This window comes from Geotrypetes seraphini, chromosome 3 (genome assembly GCF_902459505.1).
Source record: "Geotrypetes seraphini chromosome 3, aGeoSer1.1, whole genome shotgun sequence".
In the NCBI taxonomy this organism is placed as follows: domain Eukaryota; kingdom Metazoa; phylum Chordata; class Amphibia; order Gymnophiona; family Dermophiidae; genus Geotrypetes; species Geotrypetes seraphini.
Window position 1 is genome coordinate 162,222,877 of NC_047086.1, and position 17,437 is coordinate 162,240,313.

Below are 17,437 nucleotides of genomic sequence, written 5' to 3' on the forward strand. Positions count from 1 at the left end.
ATGCCTCATTCAGGATCAGGCATTGCCATCTTCCAAGATGGTGGTGTTTGCTTTATCAGGGTACACCCTAGACACCGAGGAATTTTTACTTTTATGTTGGAGGAGGGAGAATTGGGGTAGGTGGGTGCACTAGAAACCAGTGAATTTTTAAAGTTGGAGGGAGGGGGAATGTTACACAGCAGCGGAAGGGAGAGGGTCTGGGATGCAGATTTGGAGACTCTTTTGTAAAATATTCTCCTTCTTGTCAGTGAGACAATCACCACTAACACCCAGACAGAAATGGATACATTTTTGCAATGAGCTATGGATTATTGCCACAATTTTAATGCAGTAGTAACTTGCATGTTCGTTGATTACTGCATGCTGACATATTTTTCTGTGAAAAGCTTGTGCTGGAAGCCATGCAGTAAGCGGGTCTAATGCATGGCTTTCTGCATCAACTCCTGAATGTTTGCACTGTCCAGTTGAAATCAAGCCTTGTCCCTGAACATCTCCATATTGTCTCTTTGGCAGTGGCTAAATTTAATTTTGTTGAACAGAATTTTAAACAGTTAACGGAGCAGATGTAGGTGAAAGATTTCATTCTTCCACATTGGCTCCTGTCAGCAGGTCACTAATCTAATCTAATCTAATCTAAATCTTGGGTTTATATACCGCATCATCTCCGCAGATGGAGCTCGACACGGTTTACATGGTTAGGGAAGGAACGGAACTCCAGTGGAATTATATAAGTATGAGAGAAGAGAGGTTGGTGTGAGAGTGCCAGGAGCGGGACGGGGTTACGTTCTGGAGAAGAGCCAGGTCTTCAGATGCTTACGGAATGGTAGAAGGGGGCTCAAATTGCGGAGAGGGGAAGGGAGACTGTTCCAGAGCTGAGTGATTCTGAAAGGGAGGGAAGAGCCAAGTGTGGTGGGAGATGCCTTTTAAGGAGGGGTAGGATAGTTTTAATTTTTGAGTCACTAGAACTATCTCTGCTATAGCCATGAAAGCCAGATGTTGTGGAGATGTGGCAAGCAACATAACAAGCCTAACTGATACTGGTCAATGCTTCTTCACAGGTTCCCCATATTATTTGCAGGCGTCTGTGTAAGCTGTGCTGCACCCTTAGCTTCTTTCTTCCAGAGAATGGCACCATTATTTTATATAGATCAGTGAATCGCATAGTGTGCCATGACGAGATTTGAAGTGTTCCGTGAGACACCAGCGAGGAGGAGAGTTGCTGGCACCTACTGACTGCCTACAGGATGTGCCTCTCACGGAGAGATGCGCATCCTGTAAACAATCAGCCAGCACCAGCACCTCTCCGCGCCTCTCCTGCTGACACCCTACCACCACACACACACATTGCCGGCTGAAGGCCCCATCTGCAGGGCCTCCGCGCACGCGTGCAAGTGACATCATTGCATTGACATCCATGCACTTCTGGGTGCCCTTGAGCCGCGACCACTTGTTTAATGTGCTGTGGCTGGAAATAGTTTGTAAGATACTGAGATAGATTATAGATACACTGTATATCAGATATATAAGTGGTGCCTCACACAACGAACTTAATTCGTTCCAGGAGCAAGTTTGTTATGCGAAAAGTTCGTTATGTGAAACGCGTTTTCCCATAACAATACATGTTAAAAAAAATAATTCGTTCTGCAGCATAAAATATGCTAAGATGACATAAAAAAAGATAAATTTGTCAAAATGGTGAAAATGGTGGTCTTGCTGAGGCCAAACTCTTTGACGAGGTCACACTGTTTTACCCCACATTCACTCCTTCTAATTATTTCCCGTTTCATTTCAACAGAAATCACCTTCCTGCTTTTTTTAGAAGCCATGATATATAAAAAATATTGAGTTTATCTTAAAAGGACGACTGTATACAGTGAGAGAGGGCAGTTAAGCGCAGTGACTAACGACTGCCTGCAGTGCCTGCGCGGAAGGATGCAATACATCGGCAGCTCGGGCGACTTCGTTGTGTGAAACGAAGTTCGTTGTGTGAAACGAAGTTCGTTGTGTGAATCAAGACATGAAGTTCGTTGTGTGCAGCGTTCGTTGTGCGAGGCGTTCGTTATGCGAGGCACCACTGTATATATTTTGGTCTTTAATGCAGTAGTCTATATGTGTCAAGAACTGGCTTTATGGCTTTTCTTATTGTGGACACTGGCTGATAGTGACACAGGCCCTCTGATCCTGGTTATGGCACTTGAATCTTTACATTCATTCTGTGAATGCTGATTCTCTTGTTTAGTATCTTTACTGTCACATTTTACATGAGCATGGAACTTGAGAAACTGCAATGCCATTAAAATTTAGAGGGAAAAAATATATTTCTCCCTCTTTTTTTTTTTTTTTTAGAAAGGCTTCTCTGGGGGCAAAGAACGGCAAAATGTTCCATCTGGTATACTATTGCTTGGAGTTCCTCATTAGCTTTGGAAAGTTACATTATTCGCTATGTGTTATGACATCCGTCAGCAAGCTTGATGGGTTGTGTGCTGAATGGACTGTGCAGTTTGTCTATTCATAATCAGAATAAACATCCTTCTCTGCTGTCCTCCTAATTTGAGAGGAGGTAGGCGAAAAGACTATTCTCCAGCTGAACTGGATGACATGAGTCATCAATGATGATGATCTGACAGCTGCTGCCAGTCTCACACTAGAGCAGTGGTTCTCAATCCAGTCCTTGGGACACGCTGTTCCAGTCAAGTTTTCAGGATTATGAATATACATGAGAGATTTGTATGCACTGGAGCTAGTCCGTGTAAATTTATCTCACGAGAACCCCTGGACTAGAGGAATAAGCAAAGGGATGCTACTTCCATCCTTTTACTGATAAGAAGCTTTTGTGCTTTGGAAAGGCTGATACTAGCAAGTTGATGTCGGAAGTATTTATGCAGCCAGTGTTGACACCAAGCTCATAAATTAGCCACTTTCCAGATTATTTGGAAGTATTAACCAATAAATAAAAACATGCAAATGTGCCAATTCTTCCTAGAAGTTGTACACACAGTTACATGTGCCTCAGAATTGTAACTTTGTCTGGGAGCTTTCAGCTAGCTTATTTTTATAAAGGGGATTAAACTCCCTGTAATAGAATTATCCCTGTTATACACAAGTAGAGATTAGTCCTGTAAAATGAAAATATATTCTTCTTTTCCTTGTAACTACAGAAAAGAATGAAGAGGAGGAACAAGAAGCGAGAAGAGAAATAAAGCGCAGGCTCTCGAGGAAGGTGAGGACTCATATTTTTAGACTCTTAGCGCTGCCAATGCAGGGAACACTTTGCCTTGTTCACCAGAATATGCTGGGTAAGGTCTTTAGGCAGGGGACACATTTGAGAAGAATTCTATAAATGATGCTCAAAATTCTGCGCTGGAAAAAGTATGATTCTATAAAGGGCAATCACCTTATATAGACTCAATCTTAGTGCCGATTCTCAGAACTGCTGAAACCAGATGTAAATGCTGGCACTTAAGGGCCAGGTGCACGATCATCACTAAACCAGTTTTGACTGGTTTAATGACAATCGCATTTGTCGACCCGATGCAGAAAACGGCTCACTGTGTGGTTTTCTGCATGATCGCTCGTTCTCCGATTCAAATAAGCTCATGCAAATAAGCTCATTCTCAGATGCAAATAAACTCAATAGTGAAATGCCTTGCAAACTAGCAGAGCGACTGATGCTCTAACATGGCTTCCTGATGCACCAATAAAGTAATCCCTTTTATTTATCCAAAAAATAGCGACTGGTCAAAACCAGTCACTTACCTGTCCCACCGAAACAAAAATATTTATAACATCCCAAACTTTTTTTTTTTTTTTTTAATGGGCACATGCACAATATCTGTCCCCCTAAAAAAAAAGAAAAAAATGAGGTTTCCTGCCCCAACCAACTGAGTGGCAAGAGGCTTCTCCTGCCAGCTCTGCACATGTGTGAGAGTCGCTTTCACTCAGACCGCTGCGAAGTAATAAAATTTGCAGACAACACCAAACTATTTAGTGGAGTTGGGACCAAAAAGGACTGTGAGGATTTGCAAAGGGACCTGAACAAACTAGAAGAGTGGGCGACGAAATGGCAGATGAAGTTTAATGTAGAGAAATGTAAAGTCTTGCATGTAGGAAACGGAAAGCCGAAATACAGCTATACGATGGGAGGGCTGGTAAAGGGTGAAAGTACCCTAGAAAAGGACTTGGGGGTGATGGTGGACAGGACAATGAAGCCATCGGCATAGTGCGCAGCAGCCTCTACGAAAGCGAATAGAATGCTAGGTATTATCAAGAAAGGTATTACAACCAGAATGAAAGAAGTTATCCTGTCATTGTATCGGGCGTTGATGCGCACGCACCTGGAGTACTGCGTCCAATATTGGTTACCGTACCTTAAGAAGGATATGGCAATACTTGAGAGGGTTCAGAAAAGAGCGATGCGATTGATAAAAGGTATGGAAAATCTTTCATATGCTGAAAGATTAGAGAAACTGGGGCTCTTTTCCCTGGAAAAGAGGAGGCTTAGAGGGGACATGATAGAGACTTACAAGATCATGAAGGGATAGAGAAAGTGGAGAGGGACAGATTCTTCAGACTTTTGAAAACTACAAGAACGAGAGGGCATTCAGAAAAATTCAGAGGGGACAGATTCAGAACTAGATATTGGAGACTTAATGACTCACTGCTTAATTCACCTGAGGTCAAGACAGAAGTCCTTCACACCACAGCTACATATTTGGAGATTAACGATACGGGTGAGGTGTCTGATGGAATTCTATGGAATGCACTGAAAGCAGTGCTGCGGGGAGTATTTATTAAGTGGGGGGCTAGATTTAAACAGCACAAAGCCTGAACACAGCTATGTTTGAGGGAACGTTTGGTCTCTCTAGAATTGGCCCATAAATCTTCTCTGGACTCACAGATGCTGGCCAACTTATGTCAAGTGTGGGGTGAGTTAACAGAGCTTCAGATGGAAGAGTATAATCATATATGGGAGCAGTTCCAATCCTGTCTACGAGCATAGTAATAAATGTAGTTCCTACTTAGCTCGGTATATTAAAATTAAACAAGCTCGAGCCACTATTGTTCAAGTTAGGGACAGGAGTGGGACTCTGTAAGTCACTGATACTGATATTGGCCATTCCTTTTTGGATTACTATAGACGTTTATATCAACCGGAAGAGGGAAGGGAAGGAGGGGAGATTGAGGAGTTATTGGACAGAGTAGAGCTGCCGGTCCTGTCTCCTGAAGACCAAGCACAACTTAATGAACCGGTGACGTTGAGGGAAGTTGTGGAAGTTATTCAGGGAACCAAGCAGGGGAAGTCACCTGGCTTGGATGGCTACATGAATCGTTTTTATAAGAAATTTCGAGATCAGGTGGGGCCTCTGGTACGTTTGGTTAATGGGGTTCAGAAGGGAGGTCTGTTGCCCGGGGGAAGCGGGGATTATGATTTTATTGAAACCTGGAAGAGACTCGCCAGGTTGAACATAGTTGCTAAAATTGTTGCTACGGTCTTGGCCCTACGCTTAGGTAGTTTGCTTCCTAATGTAATCCATATGGATCAATCTGGGTTTATCCAAAAGAGACAAGTAGGAGATAATATTAGGCTGACTTTGCATCTGATGTGGAAGGTGAAGCAGGAACGGGAACTGGCGGCTTTGATGGGTGTTGATGCTGAGAAAGCCTTCGACCGGGTTTCATGGGGGTTTCTCTGGGCGGTGAAGGGGTCCCTAACCTTTCTTGGTATTATCAGGCGGCGCAACTTCGGATGTTGTTGGAGTGGGAGTTGGGGGCCCATAAATGGGGGGTTCAGTTGGAACAGTTCTTTGTGCCCCAGGGCCATCTGGCAGCTAAACTTTGGTCATCTCACACAGTTCGTCAATGGGAATTAGAGACTGATAATCCTTACATCTTGCATCTAATTACACTGTGGGCAAAAATTAAAAGGCTTTGCAACGAGGGGAGGGAGATCGCCACCTTAGCGACATTACGGGAGGAGCCACAATTTGGAGTGGGGAGAACTAATCCTGTATTTGAGCGGTGGGACAGATTGGGACTATGTACATTTCGGGATTTCTTGCACAGGGGGGACCCTGATATCATTTGAGACTTTGCAGCGCCATCCTGGGGTGTTGCCTCATATAACATACAAATAAACAAAACAAACTCATTTGAAATGCACATAATTAGTATCCCAGCCTACTCAATCAAAAGCCTCCATAAACAAAGTTGTCTTCAAAACCTTCTTAAATTTCTGGATATCAGAAAGTAACCTGTAGGTAGATTTATGGGTAACAAAGTTACTTGCATATCTCGTTGCTAGGATACACCATAAATACCTTTCCAGATTCAGCAGTCTTTGCCTACTTATACGAAACAGACCAAGGCTATATTAAATATTTTATTATAGAAATAGAAAAATATAATTCATAAGCCAGCAACAAATAACTAATTATTGTTCACAAAATATCCGAATACATATTGAAACTCAGTACATAATTATCACACAACTTTGCTAGATAAATGAGTAACTAATTCTTACACACACTAGATAATTCCTTATAATAATAATTCCTGATTAGCAGCAATCTAAAATAGCTTATCACCCCAGGAACTTCACTTCCTTATCCCATACAGCAATAGAATTCTTTTATCTAACCCTAGCTGAAAATATAGATAATTTCCTTTCACTCACCATCAGATTAGGCCTTAGCAAACTCAGGGAGATGGAAGTTGTCTTCTTCTCAGCACGGATGATATGAATTCTCTTGATTAGGAATAAAAGTCCATCGGTCACTGGAACAGCTGTAAATTAGGTTGTCAGCAACAGTTTCCTTATGTGATGAAAAAACAGATCTGTTTCAGAAGCAGTTCTTTATTTTCACTCTCCTCAGAGAGCTAAGTCACAAGAGGTACTTTTCAGGTCTTAATTATTAAAAAAGATGTTCAGAGAAAAACTATGTTAAGATGCAAGCTTCCTCACACCTTAGCACAGACTAATCAATTAATTAGGCACCTTCTTCTTGGTTATCGTCAGATGACCTCTCAGGACCAATCCAGAAACAGAACTTGGATGAATAGTCTTTCTGTATAGAGTCTCACACAGGCTGTGAAACAGAGGCACCTTCGGAGATAAGAACAGCACAGAAGCAATGCCTCCCCCAAGATTCACACAGGCTGAGCATGTATGCATAGTCGAATGTCCTTGACTAGAATACAATTCTGGTATGTACCCAGAATGCATCAGGCATCAGGCAGGCATAAACAGCAAAGAAGATTTCTTTCTCTTCTTGCAGATAATGGTTCATGTTGGAAGTATAGTTCAGGCTTAGTGACATCATAGAGGCCTAACCTTAGGTGTGAAGAAGGAAACACCCCTACAAACCTCAGTGGTCCTGTCAAATTATTCCATAATTGTACACCTACAACTGAAATTACAGATGCTCACATATTTGTATAATGTACATGTGATAACTCATCTGTTGACAATCGCAGCATACCCTCTAACATTAAAGATCTGAGAGGCTGGTAGAGTTTCATCACTTGTGTCAAATATCAAGGAATCTTATAATGAATGACTTTAAAAATTAACACAAGAACCTTAAAAACAATCCGAAATTTGACTGGTGACCAGTGAAGTTTTTTTTAAACCATGGTGTAACATGTTCAAATCTACTCCCACCACATATCAAACGTGCTACCGCGTTTTTAATCACCTTCAAAGCTCTACATATCTGTTTTTGAAATACTTAAGTAGCTGAATTGTAAAAAGTTATTATGCAATAATCAGATCTTTTTAGGGTTTTTTAGTTATTGGCTTTTAACTTTTTAGTTTTATTCAATTTTGTTATATTTTTAACCATTTTAAACCGCATAGAACTGTACGGCCTTGCGGTATATAAACTGTTATTATTATTATTACTACACCTTGACGGTGCTATTCCTAGATAGAGGGCATTAGTCTAATCTTTGAATTATCATAGCTTGGACCACCAAATGAAAATTATAACCTGATAACATAGGCTTTAATCTACTCAATAATCGCATATGGAAGAACGCAGACTTGACTACTGCCAGCGTCTGATCTTTCAAACTTAACATCGAATCCAACCAAACTCCTAAAATCTTCAATTGCTTATGTATTATAAGTTCTCATGTTGTTAACTTCAGCATGCAACAATGGGTCTTCAATCAGTAATCAGTACGGGCCCCTTTTACAAAGCCACAGTAGCAATGCTGCCGCAGTACATGCACTGAAGCTCATTCAATTCCTATGGGCTTTGGTGCATTTACTTTTTCACTATCCCAGTAACTGTAATTAACTACTTTTGAAGAGTAACTAGTACAATATGATATGTCATGACAAGAGGATGTGGTTGGCATGAGTTGGCCAAACCTCCTTGGAAAAAGCATGAAGAGATGAAATTATGCAACAGTCACACTGGGGTTGTGTATAAGATGGATATTTTTACCTCCTTTCATACCATAAGACTTTTACCATAAGTATTCTTGGATGTGGTATCGATAAAGGAAAAGTAATTAGTTACTCTAGATCAGTGGTCTCAAATATGCGGCCCAGGAGCCACATGCAGCCCGCCAGGTACTATTTTGAGGCTCTCAGTATGTTTATCATAATCACAAAAGTAAAATAAAAGTTTCTTGATCATATGTCTCTTTAGCTATAAATTACAATATTATTATTAAGACTTAGCCAAAAGGAAAAATTTATAAACTATAAGAGTTTTACCTCATGTAAAATTGTCATTTCTTTAATAAGACATTAATTATTTTTTCTGAGGCCCTCCAAATACCTACAAATCCAAAATGTAGCCCTGCAAAGGGTTTGAGTTTGAAACCACTGCTTTAGATAATGGCAATCAGTAATCACTTGCTTTCCTAAATGAGTAATTTAATTACTGTAACTAATTACTTTAAGCTGAGAACTTGAACTGTAACTGGGATTAATTACTTTTGAAGAATAACTAGCACAACACTGCCTAGATATAACATATGGAATGAGAGAGGATACCACGGAAATAGGCAAGATGTGTCTTTAAAAGAATCTTGAATTGTATTACACTCCAAATTATTTACCAGCTTTTCTAAAATATTATTTTGTGTCTGTAAATCATTTGGGGTGATTTCAGTAAAACATGCATAAAGTCAAAATAAATAAATCAATAACTTATACCCTGACATCCCCTGCCTCTGAACTTCCTCTCTCTACCCAGGTAGCTAATTGTAGTCACTCAGCCCTGGGAAATTTCCAAAGAGGTCAGTCTAGTTACCAGTGTAAATACAATGTTATGGGCTTAGGGCTAGATTCACTAAGCAAACCGATTCACTAACTTCATGGCCGATCCGATTCTGATCCACGCGTGCAAATGAGAGTAAACGGCAAGCAAAGAAGGAAGGGACGCAATTCACTAAACTTTTCCAGGGCTGGCCGATCCAAAAAGAAGCGACTGGTGGGGACCAGTCGCTCATGACCTTTCCTGCTCTCTGCTGACTTCTCCTGCCCTTTTGCAGCCCCGACTTCTCCTGCCCTTTTTCAGCCCGACTTCTCCTGCCTTTTTCAGCCCTGACTCTCCTCTCGGCACCCTGCTTTCTGCACTCCTCTCAGAACCCTGCATTGAAAGCAGTGTGTGCAACTAGATCTCATGCATATTCATTGGGGAAATCCTGAAAACCCGACTGGATTCCAGCCCTCGAGGACTGAAGTTGCCCACCCCTGATCTAGGCCTTAGTCTGTTATAAAGCAGTTTCTACTCTTATCATTCTGTTGTATCTCTCTTAGTTAACGTATAAATGAAGGCAGATAAAGACCTGCATGGTCCATCCAGTCTGCTCAAATCATACTCATTATCAGCTAATGACTGAACCTACAATCCAACAGTATTTTTTAACATTTTATTTGCTAAATGCTGCTTTAAGAAGTCTTCCCCTCCACCACTGAAATATACAGCACCTGCATGCTTCCATTTACTAGCCAGCTGACTCTAAGAAACTGCAAATCTTAAAACAGTAATACAGGAAATTAAATTAACAGGCATGCTTTGCCTTGGAATGCTACTTGCACTTTAAAACAACTCTCTGATATAGTTCAAAGATTTCCTTCCAAATACTTTGCTTGGTTTTGAAGAGCTATTTTTTTTTTTTTTTTGCAATTTTACTGAGGGAGAGCTGAGAGAGAGAGGCTTGTGAGTTGGCCTTTCTTGGTTATTTTTATAGATCAGACATAATAAGGCTTCCTTATCTTTTCACAGTGCTACTGGATATATGCAATGCATATGCTAGCATATGTGACACCCGGGGCCCATCATTTTTTGACTCCCCCCATCTATATGAAAAATATGATTTTTAGTAACAATCTACATATCGTACAACAAGAGTGTACCTAGGAAAAAGCAGCATCTTAAACACTGCAGTGAGCACTAGAACACCAACACATACATTGTAAAACTAAACAAACCAGATCCTGCACAATCAATTGATCCAGTACAGTCGATGCTATCAGAAAGCCATGTCCCTTTCATACACACAGACAGATACACCTTTGCCCAATATGGAATAATCACAAACTAAAAATAGAAATATGTAGACAAAAGTTAAACTGAACTGCCAAGAAACCAGACTCTGCATACAATGCAACACCACAACACCACAAAAACAGTAATACATGTCCTCTAATACTATGCAAAATATAAAGACAGTAGATGTAAATTTGAAAAACTGATACATAACAATCACCACTTTACAAACTAACAAATAAAAATAAAACAAATAATGAGAAATATGAAAATACCATTTTATTGGACTAATCCCCATAAGCTCGGTCCTCATCCCCACAAACCACCTGATTTCATCCACACAAGCCTTGAATTGTTTTATATTGAACTTATTATATTAAAGTATAAAAAGAAACAATATTCTGTACAATTGTCAATTTATAAATCAGCGTCTTCTCCCCACTCTCTCTTCCCCGTTTCCCTTCAGCGTCCTCAGCCCACTCTCTCTCCACTTTCCTTCAACGCACGCACATAAAAACAAGCAAGTAATTTTATATCATTTTCATTCTATTCATTCATAGAAATTAAAGTCTAAATAATGCTAGTCACATAACAAAACATGATTTTACAAAAATAATTCCCTGCAGTCAAGCCTGCAAGGATTATTAGATGTCTTTCAGCAGCTCCTCTCCTTCCCTCCCCGTTACCTTCGTGGCCAAGTCAAAAAGATATACCAACAATAAAATTTAAAAAAACACAAAGCACATTTTACGCAGAGAAAATGTTAATTATCATTTATATTCCGCGGGTTTTCAAAGAGGTCAAGGCAGATGACTTTATGCAATGTCACCTCAGTAACAACTATACAAAAATAGACAAATATACCCCCTCCCTTTTTATTAAACCGCGATAGCGTTTTTTAGCGCAGGGAGCTGCGCTGAATGCCCCACGCTGCTCTCGACACTCCCTGCGCTAAAAACTGCTATTGCAGTTTAGTAAAAGGGGCCCATAGTGCAAAATATAGACAGCATATATAAATTCTCAAAACGGACACATTTTGATCACTAAATTGAAAATAAAATCATTTTTCCTACCTTTGTTTGGTAATTTCATCAGTCTCTGGTTGCACTTTATTCTTCTGACTGTGCATCCAATATTTCTTCCCTTCTTTCAGCCTCCTGTATGCTTCCTCTCCTCCAGACTTCATTCCCTCCCCCAACTTTTTCTTTGTTTCATCCTGTACCCTTCTTTCTTTCTCTCCATGCCCCCTTTCTTTCTGTATGTCTGTCTTTCTCTCTCTCTCCGTGCCCCATTTCTTTCTTTCACCCTGCCCCCTTCTTTCTTTCTCTCTCCATGCCCCCTTTCTTTCTCTATGTCTGTCTTTCTCTCTCTTTCCCCATGCCCCATTTTTTTCTTTCTTTCACCCTGCTCCCTTTCTTTCTTTCTGGATCCCTGTCCCCCCCACCCTTTCTTTCTGGCTCCCTGGTTCCCCCCCCCACCCTTTCTTTCTTTCTCCCTTCCCTCCCCCATGCCACCGCCGCTACTGCCACCATGCTGCCACCACCACCGGGGAAAGGCTGCCACTAGCCATCGGAAACAGGCCGGCGCCGAATTCGTCCTCCTTCTTTTCCCGCGGGCCGACCAACTCTGGCTGCCCAATGTCAATTCTAACGTCGGAGAGGACGTTCCGAGCCAGCCAGGCAGCAATTGGCTGGCCCAGAACATCTTCTCCGACGTCAGAATTGATGTCGGACGGCTAGAGTTGCTCGGCTCGGGGACGAAAAGCAGCAGGGAGGGAGAATTTGGCGCTGGCTTCTTTCTTTCCCCAGCGGCAGCCTATTCCCCGGCCAGGTGAACACCCTCTCGGGCCTTGCACCTGGGGTGGACCGCCCCCCCCTCGCCCCTCCCTTGGTACGCCACTGGTGCAATGATAACTTCTCATATGCAATGTGTCTCTGACCTGGATGCCTTGGGTGGTGGGGGATGGTGACTTGCCTGAGGTCATGGAGAATGTTGGTGGTGAAGGCAGGAGTTTAACTGTGGCTTCCCTGGTGCTCAGGATCTTATTCTAGCCACTAGGCTACTTCTCTCCCACCCCCACTCCCTACCCCCATACCCTCTTATTTCTTTAGAAACCTTTACAGTGCTGGTTAGCTAACTCTCTGTTTCCTGCTCACAGCTCAGCCTGAGGCCCTCAGTGGCAGAACTGCAGGCAAGAAGGATCTTACGCTTTAACGAATATGTGGAAGTAACAGACACCCCAGACTATGATCGTCGTGCAGATAAGCCCTGGGCACGATTAACTCCAGCAGATAAGGTAATGGTTCATCTGTACAGCACAGTTACGTACCGTAACAGTTGTTATCCAGGGACAGCAGACAGATATTCTCAACATGTGGGTGGCGTCATCCACGAAGCCCCAAAGTGGATAGCCTCACAAGCAGACTTGCTTGAAGAACTTTCAGAAAGTTTGCGAGTGCTGCACTGCGCATGCGCGAGTGCCTTCCCACCGAACGTAGGTCGCGCGTCTTCTCTGAGGTACCTCAGTTCAGATAGTTAGCTAAGAAGCCAACCCGGGGAGGTGGGTGGGTTGTGAGAATATATGCCTGCTGTCCCTGGATAACAGCTGTTATGGTAAGTAACTGTGCTTTATCCCAGGACAAGCAGGCAGCATATTCTCAACATGTGGGTGACCTCCAAGCTAACTAGAATGGGAAGGTGGGAGTGTTGGCAAATTAGGAGAATAAATGTTGTAAAACTGCCTGACCAAAGTGGCCATCCCGTCTGGAGAAAGCATCCAGACAATAATGAGAGGTGAATGTATGAACCGAGGACCAAGTGGCAGCCTTGCAGATTTCCTCAATAGGAGTTGATCTGAGGAAAGCTACAGACACTGCCATAGCTCTAACTCTATGGCTTGTGACTCGACTCTGTAGAGGGAGAACAGCCTGAGCATAGCAGAAAGAGATGCAAGCAGCCATCCAGTTGGAGATGGTTCGCTTGGAAACAGGATGCCCCAACTTTTTGGGATCGAAGGAGATAAAAAGTTGAGGAGCAGTTCTGTGAGGTTGAATGCGTTGCAAGTAGAAAGCCAAAGCACGCTTACAGTCCAGAGTATGAAGAGCAGTTTCTCCAGGATGAGAATGAGGCTTTGGAAAAAACACTGGAAGTATAATGGATTGATTGAGATGAAATTCTGAAACCACTTTAGGTAAGAATTTAGGATGAGTACGGAGGACCACCTTGTCATGATGGAATACTGTGAAAGGTGGATCTGCCACTAAAGCTTGTAGCTCACTGACCCGTCTAGCAGAGGTAAGCGCAATGAGAAAAACTATTTTCCAACTGAGATATTTTAGATGAGCCGAAGCCATTGGTTCAAAAGGAGGCTTCATCAATTGTGCAAGAACAACATTGAGATCCCAAACCACTGGAGGCAGCTTGAGAGGTGGTTTGACATTGAAAAGTTCTTTCATAAATCTGGAAACCACGGGATGAGCAGACAGGAGTTTCCCTTCGATAGGCTGATGAAAAGCAGCAATGGCACCGAGGTGGACTCGAATGGATGTGGATTTGAGGCCAGATTGAGATAAGTGCAGCAGGTAATTCAAAAACTGAAGACAAGGAGGTAGATTGCGGCTCCTTGTGATGAATGGTACACCAAGCAGAGAATCTAGTCCATTTTTGGGTGTAACATTGCCTAGTGGCAGGCTTCCTGGAAGCATCTAGAATGTCCTGTACAGATTGAGAAAACTGTAGAGTGGCAGCTAGGTTGAGAGGTACCAAGCTGTTAGGTGTAGAGACTGCAGGTTGGGATGAAGCAGAGACCCTCGACTCTGTGTAAGCAGAGAGGGAAATACTGGTAGAAGCAGAGGCTCCCTGGTGCTGAGTTGAAGTAGAAGGGAGTACCAAGGTTGTCTGGGCCACCGAGGAACTATCAGAATCATGGTGGCATGCTCCTGCTTGAGTTTGTCAAGAGTCTTGAGAATGAGAGGGAATGGGGGGGGGGGGGGTGAAACGCATAGAGAAACTGATTCTCCCATTCCAGAAGAAAAGTATTTGCGGTGAGGAGAGTATATCCTGTAGCAGAACTGAGCCAGTTTGTTGTTGTGGGGAGATGCAAAGAGGTCTATCTGAGGAGTTCCCCACTAAGCAAAAACATGATGTAGAGGCGAGGAATTGAGTGTCCATTCGTGAGGTTGTAGAAGCGACTCAATTTGTCCACCAGACAGTTTTTCTCTCCTTGGATATAGACAGCTCTCAGAAAGGTGTTATGAAGGATTGCCCAATTCCAAAGCTTCACAGCTTCCGGCAAAGAGGGAGAGATCCTGTTCCTCCCTGCTTATTTGCATAATACATAGTGACTTGATTGTCGGTTCGAATGAGGACTACCTTGTCATGGAGAAGATGCTGAAAAGCTTTCAGAGCATAGAAGATCGCTCTGAGTTCCAACAGATTGATATAACATCGACGATCTGCACTGGACCAGTGGCCTTGAGTACGGAGACCATCTATGTGAGCCTCCCAAGCGTAGGTTGAGGAATCTATCATGAGAACCTTCTGATGAGGGGGCATGTGAAATAGCAAACCTCTGGAAAGATTCGAAGAGAGCATCCACCAGTGGAGAGATTGTCTCAATGAAGGAGTCACTGTAATGTGTTGAGAGAGTGGGTCGCAAGCCTGCTGCCACTGAGATACCAGGGTCCACTGAGGAATTCGTAGGTGAAGTCTGGCAAAAGGAGTCACGTGAACTGTAGAGGCCATGTGACCGAAAAGAACTATCATGTGTCTTGCCGAGATTGACATGAGGGAAGACACTCGTTGACAAAGGTGAATGAGAGCATCCTGAAGTTATTGAGGTAGAAACGCTCTCAGTTGAACACTGTCCAGGACGGCTCTGATAAACTGTAGAGTTTGGGAGGGGTGTAGCTGGGACTTTGGAAAGTTGATTTCGAACCCAAGACTTTGTCCGTTGGGTCGCTACAATAACCCCTTGTTGCGACGAGGCTTCGATGAGCCAGTCATCCAGATATGGAAAGACTTGAAGACCCTGCGTCCGCAGGGCTGTAGCCACCACCACCAGGCATTTGGTGAAGACTCTGGGAGATGATGCCAGCCCAAAAGGGAGGACTCTGTATTGGAGATGAAGATTCCCCACCTGAAATCTTAGAAATCTGTGAGAGGCTGTATGAATTGGAATATGAGTGTAAGCCTGAGATCTAGGGAGCATAGCCAATCTTCTTGATCCATCAAGGGATACAGGGTTGGAAGAGAGAGCATTCAAAACTTTTCTTTGACAAGAAATTTGTTGAGAGCTCTGAGGTCCAGGATAGGTCGCAAATCTCCCCTCTTCTTTGGCACCAGAAAGTAATGAGAATAAAAACCTGTGTCCCGTTGGGCCAAGGGAACCTCTTCGACGGCATGGAGCCTGAACCTTCTGAAGAAGAAGGGGGAGATGTGATACATTGGAAGGAAACTCTTTTGGAGGGAGATCTGGTGGAATTTGAAGAAATTGGAGCAAGTAACCCTCTCTAATGATGGTAAGAACCCAGAGGTCTGACGTTACTGCTCCCACTGTTGGTAAAAATGATGGAGGTGACCTCCTATGAGGAGAACAGAAGACTGATGCATGAAGATTGACGTTATGCTCAGATTTAGATTGTCAAAAAGACAGTGCTGGCTTAGCTACAGCAGGAGTCTGGGGTTTTTGTTGTCGCTGCTGCTGTGGCTGTTTCCTGTGTGGAGGTCTGGAATAAGCTAGAGTAGATTTCTGTGGATAACGATGTTGAGGTGGCCGATAAGGCTTAGGAGCTGGAGGCTTAGGCTTAAATCGAATCAAAGAGGCAAATGACAACTCATGCTCTGACAGATGCTTGATGGCAGCCTCAATGTATTTGTTGAACAGCTCATTACCTTGACAGGGTATATTGGCTAGGCTATCTTGAAGGTTAGGATCCATGTCCACAATCTGTAACCAAGCCAGACATCGCATGGCCACAGAAAAAGCAGTGACTCGAGATGAAATTTCAAATGCATCATAAGTCGCTTGGAGCATAACCAAACGTATTTGAGATAGAGTATGGTGGAGCTGTTGAAACTCAGGCAACCGCTGCTCAGGGAAGTCTGAAAAGAAGTAGGGCATGATCTTTATGCAGTACTTCAGATAAGAAATGAATATGAAGTTGTAGTTCAAAATCCTGTTTGCCATCATGGAATTTTGATACAGACAGCATCCAAATTTCCCTTCTTCCTGGAGGGACTGCAGCATAGACGTTGGTGGAATTAGACTTTTTGAGAGATGATTCTACCACCAAAGATTGGTGAGACAATTGCGGCTTCTCAAACCCTTTACAAGGAACCGTGCGGTAACGAGATTCCATTTTGGAGGGTATATCCGGAATAGAATAAGGAGTCTCAAGATTTCTCAGGAAAGTTTGCTTTAAGATAGGATTCATGGGAAGTCTCAGTGTCTTTTGGCGGATGAGGCAATTCCATTTCAGCCAAATACTCAGGAGTATACTTAGACTCGGATTGTAGATCAATTTGAAGAGCCTTACTCATGTCAAAGATGAATTTGGAAAACAATGTGGATTTCACAGACGAAGAACCCTCAGGAGGAGTAGAGCGTGAGCGCGGTGCTGTAGAATAAGAAGGAGAAGCCTCCCTGGAGTACTGGGAAGGGATGTCTGTATCCAACGTAAGAGTCACAGAAGAAGCTCCACTGTGTGATATAGGCGGAGTCAGAGGGTGCTTATGTTTGAGAGGACGTGATGGAGAGGTCCTAGGAATGTGAGGGACTGAATGCCTTGACTCATTCCTCGTAGAAACTGGCGAACGAGGATCCCTCATAGCATGCCTCGACAGAGGAGTCTGGGACTTGGATGAGCCTCGAAGTGGAGAAGAACGAGGTGTTAAAGGCTTCATGGTACGAGACCTATGCCCGTTTTTGG

General features: G+C 42.9%; 1 protein-coding gene across 3 annotated transcripts in view; it reads left to right on the forward strand.

Annotated features, from left to right (window-relative positions):
• PHACTR2 (phosphatase and actin regulator 2) overlaps nt 1–17,437 on the forward strand; it is a 291,804-nt gene that overhangs the window by 248,143 nt on the left and 26,224 nt on the right. For all 3 annotated transcript variants that reach the window (XM_033939934.1, XM_033939935.1, XM_033939933.1), the window contains 2 exons: nt 3,159–3,220; nt 12,667–12,804. In XM_033939934.1, the coding sequence (XP_033795825.1) occupies nt 3,159–3,220; nt 12,667–12,804 (200 nt within the window). The remainder of the gene's footprint in view (nt 1–3,158; nt 3,221–12,666; nt 12,805–17,437) is intronic.